This window comes from Aquarana catesbeiana, linkage group LG02 (genome assembly GCF_042186555.1).
Source record: "Aquarana catesbeiana isolate 2022-GZ linkage group LG02, ASM4218655v1, whole genome shotgun sequence".
Lineage (NCBI taxonomy): Eukaryota > Metazoa > Chordata > Amphibia > Anura > Ranidae > Aquarana > Aquarana catesbeiana.
In genome coordinates this window covers 305,427,577-305,446,741 of record NC_133325.1, presented here as the reverse complement: position 1 = coordinate 305,446,741, position 19,165 = coordinate 305,427,577, and the positions used below count along the sequence as shown (strand labels likewise).

The 19,165-nt window shown below is 40.7% G+C and overlaps 1 protein-coding gene across 1 annotated transcript in view; it reads left to right on the top strand.

The window, feature by feature from the left end:
• Positions 1-19,165, top strand: part of GABRG3 (gamma-aminobutyric acid type A receptor subunit gamma3) — a 1,294,012-nt gene that overhangs the window by 529,744 nt on the left and 745,103 nt on the right. The window contains exon 4 of the mRNA XM_073614635.1: positions 9,628-9,848. Coding sequence (XP_073470736.1) covers positions 9,628-9,848 — 221 coding nt within the window. The remainder of the gene's footprint in view (positions 1-9,627; positions 9,849-19,165) is intronic.

Genomic DNA, 19,165 nt, shown 5'->3' with positions numbered 1-19,165 from the left:
CACTCTGCTCTGCACCTAGAGTATGCCGTCCAGTTCTGGGCATCAGTCCTCAGGAGGAATGTGCTGGAACTGGAGAGGGCCCAGAGAATTGCAACAAAGCTAATAAAGGGACTAGAGCAGGGGCCTCCAAACTATTGCCCTCCAGTTGTTCAGGAACTACAATTCCCATCATGCCTAGTCATGTCTGTGAATGTCAGAGTTTTACAATGCCTTATGGGTCATGTAATTCCGGAGCACCTGGAGGGCCGTAGTTTGGCGATCCCTGGACTAGAGGATCTCAGCTATGGGGAAAGACTGCAAGCATTGAACTTATTCTCTCCGGAGAAAGGAGATGCTTGAGAGAGGATATGATTTCAATATACAAGTACCGTACTGGTGACCCCACAATAGGGAGAAAACTTTTCCTTGTGAGGGAATTTAAAAAGACACACTGCCATTCACTAAAATTAGGACAGAAGCGGGTTAAGAGCGGTAAGGATGTGAAATTCTCTTCCACAAGCAGTGGTTTCAGCAGGGAGCATCAATAATTTCAAAAAACTATTAGATGGGCACCTAAATGACCACAGCATACAGGGGTATACAATGTACTATTACCATAATAGCACACATACAAGTTGGACTTGATGGACTTGTGTCTTTTTTCAACCTCACCAACGATATAACTGTGTAGCTATGTAAATCAATCTTTAAATCTACTTTGTATCACAAAGTAAAATATCATAGTCAAGGACTTGAAATGAATATCGTTTTAAAGTGGAGTTCCACCCAAAAATGGAACTTCCACTTTTTGGAGTCCTCCCCCCCTCCGGTGTCACATTTGGCACCTTTCAGGGGGGAGGAGGGAGCAGATACCTGTCTAATACAGGTATTTGCTCCCACTTCCTGGCATAGATCACCGCGGAGCTTGTGGTGACCTACGCCACTTCCGGCTCCTACGCTCTCCTCCACCGCTGTGTTCTGTGAGACACAGAACACAGCAGGGACCAGAGAGGATGTGCAGCGCGACTCGCGCATGCGCAGTAGGGAACCAGGAAGTGAAGCCGCACGGCTTCACTTCCTTATTCCCTTACCAAGGATGGCGGCAGCAGCAGCTGAGAGCCGAAGGACGGATCGGCTTTGGCTGCCAACATCGCGGGCTCCCTGATCAGGTAAGTGTTCATGTATTAAAAGTCAGCAGCTGCAGTATTTGTAGCTGCTGGCTTTTAATATTTTTTTTTTAGCAAACCTCCACTTTAAGTTGGAAGACTGTTTTGATTAGGAACCATAATTTCCCTTATAAATTTTATCTCCAAACTTTAGATGATTGTACTGAAGTATATTTTCATGAAGGAGAGCAGACTGTGGCTGGGCATTCATTTTGAATGAAACAAATGACTCCACCAGTGCATGACTTAATCATTGCTTGAAGGCAGTAAGCAGCTACCAAGATAATGTTTTAAAAAGCATTTAAATATACATAAAGGCCTTACTTAGTCACATGGTTGCAGTTTAGCAGCTGTATTTTAAGATACATTAGCTGCATTTAATTTTACTAACAATTTGCCATATATTTAGGATCAGAAACTGCTTCATTTTCATTGCAAGGAGAAAAATGGAAAATAAAAATTGTTTCCTTTATTGGAGTTTTGGCAGGAATAAATGTGCATTGAAATTAAAATTTATGAGATCTACAATCTATTATATGAAATGATATAGACTACAAAGGATGAATTATCCTTTTTCTCTTTCCATTTCTATGCACATTAATCTTAAGGTAAACTTTAGATTGTAAAATTCATGCCTGCTACAATGTAAAAACAGAATATATTATCTAACAAAATACATAACAATCATGTTTTAGAGCTGTCTCGTGAATAAGTAACAAAATAAAGAACAATTCCAATGAAAACAGTGAGCTGTCAATGCTATCCAGCAAACCCTACAACTTGGTTAAAGTTAAACATCTGCAAATAATGAGTAGGCATGTTTGGGAATAAATCTCATGCATGATAAGCAGGGCTTTTTTTGATCACCAGATTACCAATATTAGGGACTGAGGTGAAATGGTGTACTGCCACTATGTTTAGATGGAAATTAGATGACATAGTAGGTAGACTATGCTCCCTAAATGCATTTAAAAAAAATGATTATGACTTTAATGTGAGCACAGTATAATGAAAATCGCAAAGTCATTTTGGTATTCACTGTTACATTTGATATAAAAGGAAAAATACTATGCAAAAAATCTCTTAAAAGGTTATCATTATTTTGTTTTTGTCACGCTTGCCAATGTTTCTTGGGGGGGGGGGGGGTGAAATTGTTTTCTCATTAATATTATAAAACATGGCAATACCTGATTTCTGACAGTTGGACATGAATAGTTTTAAACACTTTCGATGAAAACTATGCTTTCTCTAGGATAGAAACATTCTAGAAAACAATAAAAGTAAAGCAATTGGACTAAGATGGTTGAAAATATATACATGGTTACAAAATATTCTCAGCTTCCTGTGCATACATTTGTCATAATTCACATATGGCATTTGTAAATACAGTATTGTAGGTGTAGGCTTTAAATGATAATCAAGCAGAAGAGCAAACACTTAAGATTTGGAAGTTCATTAGTCCTTAGGTGTGGTGGTTGCAATATTTTCATTTTTCAAACCAAGAACATTTTCAATGAATACAGAGAATACCTGGTACCCTGATTAAACCACAGATGCAGTGTTATTGTAATTTTCTGAGAGTTGCACTGCAGACAAAAATAGTTTTATTTGTGTAAAATAGTAATCCCACCCCCATATAATGAACATGAACAAAGGCAGACAAAATAACAGCCCGGCCCGAATGACAACCATGGCTCTCCCCATAAATACAGTGGAGAAGTGAATGTAGCCACCTAGGGACAAGAAGCGTGTTATTCACAGGATTACAAGGTGAAAAAAAGGACAGAAGCCTGAAAAAAGAAAACTAAAGAGAACATCCAGCACATGGACCTCCTACAGTGCAAATAGCAGTATCCCATGCCCCTCTGTAAGTCATTGCAAGAGGAAATTGCAGGAAAATTAGTTCTGCTCTAAAAATTTTAACTGTTCCTGATGGAGAAGGGACAAATACTTGTGTTAATTTATTAACTAGTAAAAACAAGGTTCCTCAAAAAGTGGGACTTTAGAGGACCATGAACACTCAAAGGAATAGAAATTGTCTATAAAAAGTACAGATTTATTACAGAGAGTAAATAACATAATACAAAAAATGAATAAAACTGAAACACATGATATAAGAGAGCAGTCCAAAGACAGACAAATGGAAGAGGCCCAAACCAACTGTCGGGGAGACAGATGAACTCCAACGCGTTTCAACAAGTGAGGTAAGGATCTTCTTCAGGGAAATGAAATGGGCCGAGGACTTCCAGATAAATACAATCTACAATTTTAATATAAAAATACTGTATTTATTGGCGTATAACACTCACTTTTTCACCATGAAAATTGGGTGTAAATTACGCGTGCATGTTATACGCCAATACTTCAATTTTAGCTGCCTCAGAGGGGACAGGGAGGGGGTGCAGGATGAGCGCCGTCAGATTACATACAGTGAGAATCTCCTCTTTACTTGGCGGCCTCTGTAATAGGAAGTCCCGTCTCCTGGGCCACCATTGGACCACTGTTCTGTCTATCATATGAGATTCTCACTGTATGTAATCTGTCAGCACTCGTCCTGCCCCCCTCCCTGTATCCTCTGGGCTGCAGATGGGCATTGATCAGGCTGCACTGATGGCAATGGTGAGTCTGCTGCATTGATGGCAGTAGTGAGGCTGCATTGATGTGGACTGATGAGGCTGCATTTATGGCACTTGTGAGGCTGCAGATGGGCATTGATCAGGCTGCATTGATGGCAATGGTGAGGCTGCAGATGGGCACTGACCCTTATTTTGCTTCAAAGTTCCTTATTTAAAATTTAAGTTTTTTTCCTGAAACTTCCCTCTTAAAATGAATGTGCGTGTTATACGCCTGTGCGTTTTAAAAGCTAATCACCTTTACTATTGTTTATAAAAATAAATCACAAAACCAAGATGTTGGTATCAGTACTGATCTCGTGTGTTACGTGTTTCAAACAATGGAGATCATAAGCTCAACACAGAAAGAGGGAAACCAAGATGCCCAATTAGTGTCAAGAAAGCCAGAGTAAGGTGGAACCATGTCCATATGGAACCCTCCCACATCTGAGAACTGCCTCCCAAAGGGGGGCCGGAGTGGTCAAAGAGGACAAACCAACACTTATCTCAATAAAAAATGAAAACAAGGGAATAGCATCATGGACTAATGTACAAAATAAATAGAGTCGACCACATGTATGTAAGTACACATGTAAGTACACATACCTATCACTTTAAAATTTGTGGGTTAAATCTTGCAATGCAAAAATTCTTTCACAGACCCGCATCACCTAACAATGGCCACTAATGTTAAGATAAGGCTTTTCCGCAGATGAAACCATAGAGGCATCCCATTACTCAAAGGTTGATACCCCCAATATAAAGGGTCTGGCTAAATGACCAGCAGTCAAAACTAAGAGCAAAAAAATTCAAATGTAATATGCATTTATATAGTGCAGGGAAAATTATCCCAGCATTACTATTACACAGGGGAAATTACCCCATCATTGCAAGAAGGTATCAGGAGATGCCAGCCCTTAATCTGACCTAGAGGATTTTGTAGGTGCAGCAATGCCCTATGTCTCCTGAGTGAAGCAGGGATCCTACTGAGCTGACAGGTTTTTATAGTGGCCATGATAAGAGGGAGATGTGGTAAATACACTCCATCTGTTGTATTCCCTCGATGATGCTCCATATATGGCCCCCCTGAGCCGGTGGCACAGATGTATATAATCACGATGACACTGAGCCGTGGCACCACCCGCAGATGATGCTATTGCGGGAAATCAGAGCAGACGTCACAGCCGATCAAAAAACTTGGGACGTGATGCAACTGCACTCAGGAATAAAAACAAACTGGATTTAATAAATCAATATTCGTGGGATGTAGCAAAGCAGCCACAATCCCAACGGTGGATGCTTAGAATGAAAGACACAGAAAAAAGGAAGTGGAAACGAAAAGGGAAAAAGAAGATTTAGTCTGCAATCAAAAATGTTTTACTGGCACATGAGATCAGTATATGACCCTGTACATATAAAAATTATAGTCTGTGCCATATTCAGTATAATAATTCAATCTAACTATACCATTATTCGATGAATGCAATTCATTCCATTAATTAGATTCAATTACCTATAACATATATAAAAAATATTACAACAGCAATATTCATGCAGAGACTAACAGATTTATGGACAGGTTGGGGGGAAATGCCTATATGACTGTTTATTCATACTCTGGGCCCCCTGAGACAAATCCCTCCAAGAAAGGCTTGCAGGAAATCATCTCATTAAGGCCAGGAAAGTAAAAATGTAATCTGTGGGAACAGGCCGCCGTGGAAATGGGTAACATGCTGTCCCAATGGCAGATCTGGATTGCATGCTTGCATACTACGGATATGCCGGTATGCTCTCTGCCAAAATTCCATTCTGGTCTTTCCCACGTAAAAGCAGGAGCAGTCACACTGATATGCTTGACGCTAATTTGGTGTCTTGGTTTCCCTCTTTCTGTGTTGAGCTTATGTTTGTTTGAAACACATAACACATGAGGTCAGTATTGATACCAACATCTGTGTTTTTTGCTTTATTTTTGTAACCAATAGTAAAGATGATTAGCTTCCAAATTTTGTGATATTTTGGAATTATATTGCCCCGTACGCGTGGTTGGACATTGACCGGACATTCCGACAACAAAATCCATGGATTTTTTCCGACGGATGTTGGCTCAAACTTGTCTTGCATACACACGGTCGCACAAAGTTGTCGGAAAATCCGATCGTTCTGAACGCGGTGACGTAAAACATGTACGCCGGGACTATAAATGGGGCAGTAGCCAATAGCCTTCATCTCTTAATTTATTCCGAGCATGCGTGGCACTTTGTGCGTCGGATTTGTGTACACACGATCGGAATTTCCGACAACGGATTTTGTTGTCGGAAAATTTTATAGCAAGCCCTCAAACGTTGTGTGTCGGAAATTCCTATGGAAAATGTGTGATGGAGCCTACACGCGGTCGGAATTTCCGACAAAGAGGCCCTATCACATATTTTCCATCGGAAAATCCTATCATGTGTACAGGGCATTTGTGTAATTATGTTTATATTAATGTTGTAGATTGTATTCGTCTGGAAGTCCTTGGCCCATTTCCTTTCCCTGAAGAAGACCCTTACCTCACTTGTTGAAACACGTTGGAGTTCATCTGTCTCCCTGACAGCTGGTTTAGGCCTCTTCCATTTGTCTGTCTTTGGACTGCTCTCTTATATCATGTGTTTCAGTTTTATTCATTTTTGGTATTATATTATTTGCTCTCTTTAATAAATCTGTACTTTTTATAGAAAATTGCTATTCCTAAGTCACACCTTTTGAGGAACCCTGTTTTTACATATTGTATTGGGGAGGTTGACCTGAATCTCTTTTCTCCCAACTAGTTAGCTAAATACCTTTTGTCAATTTATGAACTAGTTACATTTTTTGTAGATTTTATATTCAGTAGACATGTGAAGGCTTACTCACTTAGGCAGTGCAAAAAGTGTTGATTATACCCAAAGCAGAGTAACCTATAGCAACCTATGGTTTCAGACTACAGTTTCAAATAATGGTTCTGATTGCTGGTTAGTATAAGTTTATTACCTATTGAATACATCTGTTGAAATCTGGACACCTTTATAAATATAGTATCTTTTGCATTTCAAAGGATGTTTTCATCTGAAAGCCAGTTGTCACTGGAACAGGTGTCCCCATTGGAAGACATATCCTCATTCCTTGTTCTTTGACAACTCACTATTACAGTTGTTACTGGAGTATGTGCTACAATTGGAAGAATTATCCTCACCTCATGTGTTGACAACCAATTTATGCATTTGTCATTGGAACAGGTGTCTCCATCAAAAGACATAACATCACCTTTTGTTCTGTTGACAATCTTTCTTTACAGTTGTCACTAGAACAGTTGCCCCATTGAAAGGCATAACCTCACCTTTAGTTCTGGTGACAAGCCAATTGTACAGTTGTTACCAGAACAGATGCCCCATTGGAAGGCATACAACTCTAAATTTTGAATTTTCCCCTTTGTTATGGTGACAAAAGCCACAAGAAGAAATAGACACTTGGCAGAGTTTAATCCTTCCACACTCAATTCAAAACAAAAAATTTAGTTTTGCCTTAATATACACATTTGTGTGACTACTCACTCACTATTATTCTTTTTAATAATAAATACAAGAATATACCATGACTGTTATGACAAAACAATGCTAGCTTTCTCATTTTTATTTTTCATTAGAAAATTAGTTGTTTGAACAAAATCAGTTACTGAATCTTACATTGTACCACAGTTCAATAGAAAGCTAATCATTTGCATACCTCAAGATGAATCATTGTATTTGTATGATTAGTTATTGACCCATTGTCAGTTGTCACAGAACAACCAGGCACTACTCTTCACATGGAGAAAGGAAGGCTTACAGATTTAAAAAGGAAAGGGGCTTCTCAAATCCACTAGGCCAGAGATGTTGGGATGTCGTCCTTGTCCCTATAAACAAGAGGACAAGGTCCTTTGCCAGAAAGACCTCCCTTTAAGGTACCCTCCTTATGTTAAGTGCATGTGGCCTGGTATTTTTCAAGGGTGGGGGGTTGCATACTTGCTGATTTGCTTGCACCCCTGTCCTGACAGCAAGGCTATCTGCTTTTGACAAGATCTGGTATGGTTTTTGGGAGAAACCCCACAACATTTTGAGAAAGTTGCTGCATAGGTAATAAAATGTGTCACAGATTACTAGCATCTTTTTTATCTACATTCTCTGGCTTACCATACAATCTTCTGCACATAAAGTATGTTTGCTGTTACTGGACATGGCCAACACTTTGAATGGTGCAAGGTATTATAAACTTTGATCACATGGCTTTGATCTGGCACTGGGTAATCTTTTACTACATAGCTCTATTGATTTGCCATCATTATATATTTGGATGACACGTGCTATACCCATATTTTGCATCAGAAGCCTTCTGTAACTTTTTGACCTGCATATGGTTGCGTCATTAATTCAGTGTGTGTTCCTATATTACTGCTGCAACAGACTGATTGTCATTCATCATCACACATCTCCATTACATATCTTTGAGTCCATGTGAATCACTGATTTATCTAGTTTAACTAATCTAGCTTAATATACTGTATATGTGCAGCATAAATAGCAATACTGGACTTTGATGTTCATTTTTGTATATTTGTATGTGTGACTCTTTCACTGAATTATACTAAATATCTTAGAGCGTGCCTCTATAGGTACTTATTATTCACCCATATAGGGATATGCAAAACATACTAGGGGCCCATTTTCATTGGCCTTGTCATGTGGGATCCAAAAGCCAAGTGAGCCATTTAAAGGAATTCCACTATATAAAAGCCTGGTAGATCTGTTTACTACTGTAGCCTTATTTTCCATCCTGGGACTACCATCTGTGTGATATCTTACTCCATTGCAGCTTCTGAATTTATTAGGTTCATTTTCTCTAGGCATTGTCTGTGTTTAATTAATTAAATCAGAATCGCATTATCTCATTATATGGCTTCAATGCAATGCTGTATTGTTAGTTTGTGTGATTCTCTTTTGAGAAGAACTCATGAGTGGTCCATGATGCTTTTTTGTATTTTATAAATTTGTGTTCAATGAAACTTGTTATGTTGAATGTTTTTATAGGGTAAAGTTTTTTTTTTTTTTTGCTTGTTTATCTTTGCATATATTTTCATTATTATCTTTTTCTTTGTATATTTTTTGATGGGTTTATAATTCTACTCATCAGTTCCTTCCAGGGCATGTGATTATTTTAATTGATAGTATTCATGGGTAAGGGTTTTGGAGAGCAGTTATGAAAATAAAGATATATATCGTCTTCAACAAAACTATGCTTCTTTTTCTCTCTTTTGTTTGAATATGAATTGATTTTCACTTGATAGTTCTTATAGCTCTGTATATATTGTTTTTACTCAATATCATCCTGTGCTAGGTAATCAGATGTTTCTCTCTATATCTTACCGTAATTACATTTTAACATCCTGTTTTCATATTCTTGCTTTGGTATTTTAGTCTTTTTATACTCTTTGTGAGCCTTGCCTTTCAGTAAAATATTAAAACCCTAAGCTTATTCCAGATATTCTTTTTATTTCAATAGTATGTTTTTTATATTATGAGATAAAGTTTTTCTGTTTGGTACTAAATATAATTAGTCCATTTTCTGCTTACATATCCTGAATAATGTAATTACTTTCAAGCACCATATACAATACTGTACTTCTGTTAATGCTGACATTAGAAATAGATGATTCATTAATTTACTTGAATGTGTAATACTCTAATACACATCTATATATGAACCTCATATACTGTTGATAAATGCAGTGCAAATAATTTTATATTTGCTGTAGTTATGTTGTATCAGAATGTGGGGAAATTAAGTAACTTATATAAGATATTTCTTGTCTCCAACAGGAATACCAAATAGACATATTTTTTGCCCAAACATGGATCGACAATCGACTCAGGTTTAATAGCACCATGAAGATTTTAACCCTCAACAGCAATATGGTTGGATTAATTTGGATTCCAGATACTATTTTTAGGAACTCTAAAACGGCGGAAGCTCATTGGATTACAACTCCCAATCAACTTCTTCGAATATGGAATGATGGCAAAATTTTGTATACATTAAGGTATGCCAATATCCTTAGTTACTATTGACACTTCATTTGTCATTACTTGACCAGTATAATTTTACAATTCAATTTTTAACAAATCGTTTACTAAAATCAATAAGAATTAATTCAAGTATACTTTTTAATAGGGTAATAATAAAAACAAATGAATTACATTAATTTAACTAAATTAAGTAAAAATTAAACCTTTTAAAAAGTTGTGACTCCACTTGTGAAATTGGCCATACATGGTACGAGTTTTTTGTTCAGCCAGTCGACTGGATTAAAAAAAAATACTGATTCTCCCTTTCACATATTCACTGTGTCATTGTATTCTGACAGCGGGACCTCCCCGCCATTATAATATACTGATCAGTGCTACATCCTATTGACTGTATGTGGTGATCAAGTGAAATTTTTTACAGTAGGACTGTTCATAAGAAGTTGGCCGATAGATAGACTTCTCATATACGAGAATGGTCATACATGGATAAAAAATTGTCCAGTTATTGCTGAAACGTAGTCATATACTATAAGGTAAAAGAGATGATCAAACTTGTAAAAATCTGCTGTCATTGGCAGATTGCCCCCTAGGCAGAGTTTAGGCCATAGGCAAAGGGGAGACGTTTTCCTTTGCATATTGCATATTGTTTCCCATCAAACTTAGAAATATATTAACCTCATGTTATCTTAATAACACAATGTCACAGTGTCCTAATCAATGTTAGGACAACAGAACAAGAAAAGGTTCTGTCTGAAAGCAATGACTCCAGCAGAGACATTCGTTGCCAATAGTTAAAGCATATCTAAAGACACAAGTTACTGACATAGAGTAGGGAAGAACTAGCAACCTTGTCAGGTTTTTATTGCAGTCTGTGTCATCACTAAGGTGATTCACTATCTCTATTCTAATAACTAGAGATGGGCCGAATGATCCCCTGTTCGGTAGTGCGGCAGAACTTTCTAACATCACAAAATTTTGGAACCAAACTACAAACCCCGTTAAAGTCTATGGGACACAAGCTGGAAAAATTGCCAATTGTAAATGCTTATATGCAAGTTATTGGGCATACAAAGGGTATGGGGGTCCGAGTACTGCCCTGGAGGATATGTATCAATGAAAAACACTTTTTTTTAAATCTTTTTTAAATGAGTAGTGATTTTATGATGCTTAAAGTGAAGCAATAGAAATAAAAAAAATACTTTAAATATAGTGCCTGGGGGTCCCTTTAGTCTTCCTGTAAAGTGGTGCATCTGTACCTTGTATAGAACGCGCTGCAGCAAAAATGACATTTATCAAGAAAAAAATTTAATTTTCCGCACAAGCTTTCTTTATTTTGTAAACGATGGCTTGGGGAGCCAGTCTGTCTGATGAGGCCACAATTTAGGGCACTCGGAACAAGATTAGAGATTTTTTGAATAAATTCTGTCGTCTGTTTTGCAGACTTTGGATAGAAGTAACAGGTGCAGAAAATATGGACTTTGGGTGTTGATGGTGCCTTCACACCGTAACCCTATAGAGGTACTGTTAATGAAAGCAACAATTGGACTTGCTGTAAAAAAATAAAATTATAAGCATCAGTCAAACAGGTGCAGAAAATTGGTCCTTGGGTGTTAATTGTGCCCATAAAACCTATACTAAAAATCTTCTTCCAGATCAAGTCAACACCCACAAAGCTAGGCAGCCTAGACAGTCTTGCAAAGATTGCAAAACCCCAAAACACTTAAACGGCGACATTGGCATCTGTGGCTTGATGGCTGCTGCTAATCAAGGAATGATTCATTTTGATAAATGTCAGCCGGTCAATGTAGTTTATGGACAGACAGTTTTTATCTGTCACAAAACCTCCGGCATCACTGCATGACGGATATAGGGCTGCCCAGCAGATCAATTGCATACTGGGCAAGTTCTGGCCAGTGGTCTATTCTCATGACCCAGTAACCCAGTGGATAATCTACTGGAAAGCTCTCCATGTCTGTTTTCACCCCTAAAAATTCTCCCACCATATGATGCAGTTGCTGTCAATGGTATGTGGAAGCTGACAACCCTGGGCGCCAAGGACTAAAAAAATTTTGAAATGCATCACTGAGGCGGCCACCTTCTCCACTGCTCCTCATTTGACCAACAGAGGCTTCAAAGCTAGCTTTGTCATGAGACTATAACCTACCAGAGTCTGGAAAGGCATTACAGAAACTCCTCTTTAAGGTGTCCTCAAGATATTTCATCCTCTGCTCCCTCTGTGGGATGGGATGAGTTCAGAAACTTTCCACTTGAAATGATGGTCAAGGAGGACTGCCAACCAATAATGATTAGGGATCACCCCCCGGTTCGTTTCGCACCAGAACACCTCGAACAGGCAAAAAGTTCTAGTGAACATGCAAACCCAAACGTGTCTTTGGGACACGAACATTAACAATAAAAATTGTCCTCATTTTATAGGCTTATATGCAAGTTATTTCCATAAAAAGTGTGTGGGGACCCAGGTACTGCCCTATGAGACATGTATCAATGCAAAAAAACGTTTTTAAAACAATTGTTTTTTCAGGAGCAGTGATTTTAATGATGCTTAAAGTGAAACAATAAAAATTAAATATTCCTTTAAATCTCGTGCCTGGGGGGTCCCCTTATTCTGCCTGAAAAGTGGCGTAAATGTGCGATTTGTAGAACATGCTGCAGCAATAATGACATTTCTATAGGAAAAAATGTAATTTAAACTTGCTTGCGGCTTTAATGTATTGTCGGCTCCCGGCAATATAGATGAAAAATCAATGAAAAAAAATGGCGTGGGGTCCCCCCCAGTCCATACCAGGCCCTTCAGGTCTGGTATGAATTTTAAGGGGAACTCCACGCCAAAATGTTAAAAAAAATTGGTGTAGGGTCCCCCCAAAATCCATACCATATCCTTATCCTAACATGCATCCTGGAGGTCAGGATGGGGGGAACGAACGAGCACTCCCTTCCTGAACCATACCAGGCCACATGCCCTCAACAAGGGGGTGGGTGCTTTGGGGCAGGGCGGTTCTGCACCTGACACCCCAAAGCACCTTGTGTTGATGGGGACAAGGGCGGGTGGTTGTCGTGTCTGTGGGCAGGGGGGCTTATCAGAATCTGGAAGCCCCCTTTAATAAGGTGTATCGGGTGCCTACCCATTCACCAAAAAAAGTGTCAAAAAGTAAAAACCACAAACAGTTTTTGACAATTCTTTTGATAAAACTTTTTTTTTTATTTTCTATTATAAAATTTAGCAAATAGGTAATTTTTATTTATAAATGTGGGCCAAAAGTTATACTGCTACATATCTTTGGTAAAAATAACCCAAATTAGTTGATATTGTTTAGTTTGTGTGAAAGTTATAGAGTCTACAAGCTATGGTGCAAATCATAAAAATTTGATCACACCTGGTATACTGATGGTCTATCTCATTTTTTGAGGCCCTGAAACCCCAGGATAGTACAAATAACCCCAAATGACATAGTGAGGCATAGTGAGTTTTTTGAATTTGCAATTTTGTTCCCACAATTATTGGGAAAATGTCATAATAACAAGTTATTTCTGAGACACAGCATATGCATACTTCCAATTACACCCCGAAATACATTCTGCTACTCCACCTGACTCAGTATGGCGATACCACATGCGTGAGACTTTTTCACAGCCTGACCACTTAGAGAGACCCAACATGTAGGGAGCACCATCAGGCGTTCTAGGAGCATAAATTACACATCTAATTTCATTCCTACCTATTACACTTTTGAAGGTCCTGGAGCACCAGGACAGTGGAATTACCCACAAAATGACAACATTTTGGAAAGAAAGCACCCCAATGTATATTATATGAGGCATGGCCTGCAGATGGGTACTCGAGTACTCTGATGGGCTGCAGGAGGGAGGGAGTGTTCCTGCTGGTGTCATTTTCATCCCACTAAGTGCCCAGAAAGTTTGGGTGTAAGGCGAGTACCTGAATAGGCGACAAACTTATGCTCGGCCCAAACTGTTCGCCCATCCCAAGTGGTGCCTGAACACTGTAACCCCTCACACTTACTCTTGTTGAGTGCAGGAACAGGCCCTGCTGTTAAAAATGTGTAAAAAAAATGAAATTAGATGCCCCTGTCAAACAGGTGCAGAAAAATTGGGCCTTGGGTTTTGGTGGTGCCTGAACACTAACCCCTCACAGTTACTCTTGTTGGGTGCAGGAATGGGCCCTGCTTTTAAAAATTTGAAAAAAAAATGAAATTACCTGCACCTGTCAAACAGGTGCAGAAAAATTGGTGCCCTAAACCAAAAATATTGTTGGAAGCTAGCATAATCAAGATTCAGGAATAGGATAGGCAGAATAGTCTTCAAGGAATCCCAGATCCCTAGCAAATTCAATCAGTTACATCAGCTTTAGGGGTTTGATAGCTGCTAATCCAGGACTGATTCATTTTGATAAATGTCAGCTTATCAATAGATTCTGTGGACAGGCCCACTCTTTGATCCATCACAAACCCTCCAGCAGCACTGAATGTCTGAAAGCATGCTAGATGCAGGATAGGGCAGTAGCTCCATTGCATATTGAAAAAGTGCCAGTGGTACATCCTCAAGACCCAGTAACCCAGTGGATGCTCAGTTGGAAAGGTCTCCAAGTTTGTTCTTGCTCCTAGATATTCCTGCACCTTATAATGGAGACACTGCCGATGATTGCTTAAACCTAACATCTCTTAGACATGTGCATTTGTTTTCGCCCAAATGCATTTTCGACCAAATTTCGGGTATTTTCGTTATCATTTTAACAAACGTGCAGAATCCAAAAACCGAAAGATCCGACATAAACAAGTGCTTTATTTTTGTTATCGTTGTGACAACAGTTCGATATACAGTAGATAGGAGATTCGACATGAGGTTGACAATAGCGATCTGTGTCCATCAAACCTGTGGTCGAATGTGCCTAACCTTAGCTCTATTCGTCCAAGTTTATTCTACATAGAGAGAAAAGATTTGGCATAGAGAGAAAAGATTCCACATAGAGAGAAAAGATTCAACATTATAGAGACGATAGCAAAAAAGGTCGAATGTGCCTAACCTAACTCTATTAGTCCAAAATTATTCGACATAGAGAGAAAAGATTCAACATGAAGATTCGACGAAGCATACAACATTAGAATTCTACTATAGCCAGGGCCGGATTAACATAGGGGCTGGTGGAGCTGCAGCTCCAGGCCCCTCCCTCAATATAGGCCCATGGAAGTGGCTTGTCAATTCCTGTGTGCCTTCCTGAAGGAAGAGGAGCCCTCTGTGCACACATGGAGGAGACAAGTCAGTGCAGCCGAGTCCTGTCTCTGCCGATGCCTCCTGACTCCTATCACAGGATCTGTTCACTCACACAGATCCTCCATGTCTGGGGGAGGGGCGCTGATGTCCTAACCAGCAGGAGCCCGGGAGGAAGGACATCTCCCATACTGTTATGATAAGGTCAGTACATTTGTTAGGGGGATGTTGTGTAATTATTGTGCTAAGGGACAGACTGCTGCTTCCCCCATGTAATGTGCTCTCTTGTGCCCAGTGCCCACCATGTCATGTGCATTGCAGTGCCCACTATGTAATGTGCTGTGCCCACCATGTCCTGTCATGTGCATTGCAGTGCCCACTATGTAAAGTGCTGTGCCCACCATGTCATGTGCATTGCAGTGCCCCCCATGTAATGTGCTGTGCCCACCATGTCATGTCATGTGCCTTGCAGTGCCCCCATGTAATGTGCTGTGCCCACCATGTCATGTGCCTTGCTGTGCCCCCATGTAATGTGCTGTGCCCACCATGTCATGTGCCTTGCAGTGCCCCCATGTAATGTGCTGTGCCCACCATGTCCTGTCATGTGCATTGCAGTGCCCACTATGTAAAGTGCTGTGCCCACCATGTCATGTGCCTTGCAGTGCCCCCATGTAATGTGCTGTGCCCACCATGTCATGTCATGTGCCTTGCAGTGCCCCCCATGTAATGTGCTGTGCCCACCATGTCATGTCATGTGCCTTGCAGTGCCCCCCATGTAATGTGCTGTGTCCAGTATGTCATTTGCTGTACATTGCAGTGCCCACCATGTAATGCGCTGTGCTGACCATGTCATGTGCTGTGCATTGCATTGCCCTTCATGTGATGTTCAGTGCCCACTATGTCATGCTGTGCCTTGCAGTGCCCACCATGTCATGTGATGTGCCCATCATGTAAATTGCTGTGCAGTGCTCACCATGTCATGTGCTGTGTTGTGCCCACCATGTCATGTGCTGCACCATGCAGTGCCTACCATGTAATATGCTGTACTCACCATGTAATGTGCTGTACATTGTCTACCATGGCATGTGCCGTGCAGTACCCACAATGGAATGTGGTGTGCAGGGCTCATCATGTCATATGCAGTGTCCACCATTTAATGTGCTGTGCTCACAATGTAATGTGCTGTGCTGTGTCATGCAGTGCCCACCTTGTCATGTGCTGTGCAGTGCCCACCATGCTATGTGCAGTACCCACTATATAATGTGTTGTGCCCACCATATAATGTTCTGTGCAGTGCCCACTTGTAATGTCCAGTGCCCACCATGTAATGTGCTCAGCTGTGCCTGCCATGTCATGTGCTGTGCCCACCATATAAGGTCCTGTGCCCACTGTGTGCATGCGCTGTGCCCACCATGCAATGTGTTGTGTTGTGCAGTACCAACCATGTCATGTGCTGTGCCCATCATATAATGTACTGTGCCTACCTTGTAATGTGCTGTATTGGGCAGTGCCAACCGCGTAATGTGCTGTGCCCACCATTAAATGTGCTGTATCCATGTATCCACCATGTAATGTGTTGTGCCAACCATGTGATGTACTGTGCTATACCCCCCCCCGTGTAATGTACTATGCTGTGCCCCCCACAGACTCACCCCCTCACTCCCACCCCCCTCTCTCTCTCATCCCCTCTCTTTCACCCTGTTCTCTCACTCACCCCCTTCACCCCCTACCACCCTCTCTCTCTTTCACCCTCTCTCTATTCCCCTTTTTCTCTCTCTCTCTCTCTCTCTCTTTAATTTAAATTTAACAAAAAACTGTTTGCGTTTTCATTTTATTTATTTTCATAAAAAGGCCCACCAACATCCTTAGCACCAGGCCCATAATGCTCTTAATCTGGGCCTGACTATAGCTTGTAGGTGGAACATTCGACCAGGAATGTACGATTGCGGTGTCGTACAGTTTAGCTGCTCCGTCAAATCTTCTTAGAACATTCGACAGACACCATAAGCCTTCAATGACAGATTCAACCTTAATTATTTCGGATTTTCGGACGAATGCATTTTTTAACAAAACAAAATAAATAAAAATGAATTTCGGGAGTAACTAAATACATGTATTTTTTGGACGAAAACGAAATTTCGAAACAAAATATTTGTGTGCACATGTCTAACAGCCCAGAGCGCTGAGGACTAAAGAATTAAGAATAAAGGCATCGGTCAGCCGGCCACCTTCTCCACCACACTTCCTCTGACCGAACAAAGCCTCGGAAAAACGTCTTTTAGGTAACCTCCCAGGGTCTGGAAATATATTACACAATTTTTCTTCAAGGCGTCCTGAAGATGTTACATCCTCTGCTCTCTCTGCGAAGGCAGGATGAGCTCTGCAACTTTACCTTTGTAACGATCAAGAAGGATTGCCAGCCAGTAATGATCCCTCTCCTTGATACCATGAATCCTCGGGTCCTTTGGCAGGCTTTGCAGAATCAGGGAGCCCATGCACCATAAAGGCTCGTACACACTATAAGAAAATTGGAAGAACATTTTCATCCAAAGAATTTTCGTACGATTTTCGTATAGTGTGTACACAACTTTCGACAGCCGATTCCTAATTTTCGTATAAAATTTTTCTCGTACGGAACAGAACAAACTATTTTCATTTAATGTGTACCATTTTTGTATGATTTTTGTACAAGGAGAATCAGAAAAGAAAGACTGTGCATGATCAGAAACAATAAACAACAAAAAAAAGCCTTTGTCATACTAAAGTATTCGTAAGAACTTTCGTACAAATTTTCTTTCATCGGTTCTAATTTGCTGTGAAACATTGAGAAAAATTGTACGAATGTTTGCCCCATTTTCTTATAGTGTTAAATTAAAGTTTGAAGAGGCATGAGATTCTGAGTCCTCTGGGTCAATAAGGATGACATTATCAGGAACTACCTCTTCCCAGCCACATACAACTCCTTGAGTTTCTGGGGACTGAAAACCATCCCTTGAGGACTGCTGTATGTTATCCTCTACATCCATGTTGACTCAATCCTCCTCCTCCTCATCTACCTCCTGTGTGTTTGGCAGCCCCGCAGGAATGGTATCTGCATAAAGGGGGCCTTGAGAGGTAAGGAAGTCCTCCTCTTCCTCCCGCTGTTCTGCCTCAAGTGCCCTGTCTATGATGTCATGAAGCGTGTGCTCCAGCAGAAAGACTAGAGGGACAGTGTCACTGATGCATGCATTGTCGCTGCTCACCATCCTTGTGGCCTCCTCAAATGCTGACAGGACAGTGCATGCATCCTTTATCAGTAGCAACTGGTATGGCAAAATTAAGCCAAGCTCCCCTGAGCCTGTCCTTGTGCCATACCCACACAGGTACTCATTGGTGGCCCTCTGCAGCATGTGCATCTGCTAAAGCATTGCTGATGTTGAGTTCCACCTGGCGGGCATGTCAGAAACAAGGCGGTTGGTAGGCAGGTTGAATTTCCGTTGAATGTCAGCCAGCCGAGCACTTGCATTGTATGACCATCGGAAATGGCCACAGACTTTTCTGGCCTGCCTCAGAAGATCTTGTAAGCCTGGGTATCTGTTCAAGAGATGCTGCACCACCAAATTCAGGACGTGTGCAAGCATGGAACATGTGTCAAGTGTCCCTGTCGGAGGGCGAAGAGAAGGTTGGTGCCATTGTCACATACAACCATTCCTGGCTCAAGCTACCGTGGCATCAACCACCGCTGAGCCTGCCCCTGCAGAGCTGACAAATCTCTGCCCCAGTGTGGCTCCTGTCTCCTAGACAGACCAATTGAAGCAACACATGGCATCTTTTAGCCTGACTGCTTGCATAGCCCCTTGAACACTGCTGATTCAGAGGACAATTCAACAGAAGAGGCCATAGAGGAAGAAGAAGAGGAGGGGGTGGAGCAGACAGATGTGGCAGAAACACCACCAGCTTTTTGGAGGCGTGGTGGTGGAACAAGCTCCAGCATTGAACCCTGTCCTGCATTCTTCCCAGCTGCCAGCAGTTACTCAGTGCCCCGTGAAGGAAATGTAATGTGCCTGACCATGCCTGCTGGACCATGAGTCAATAGTAATGGACCCTT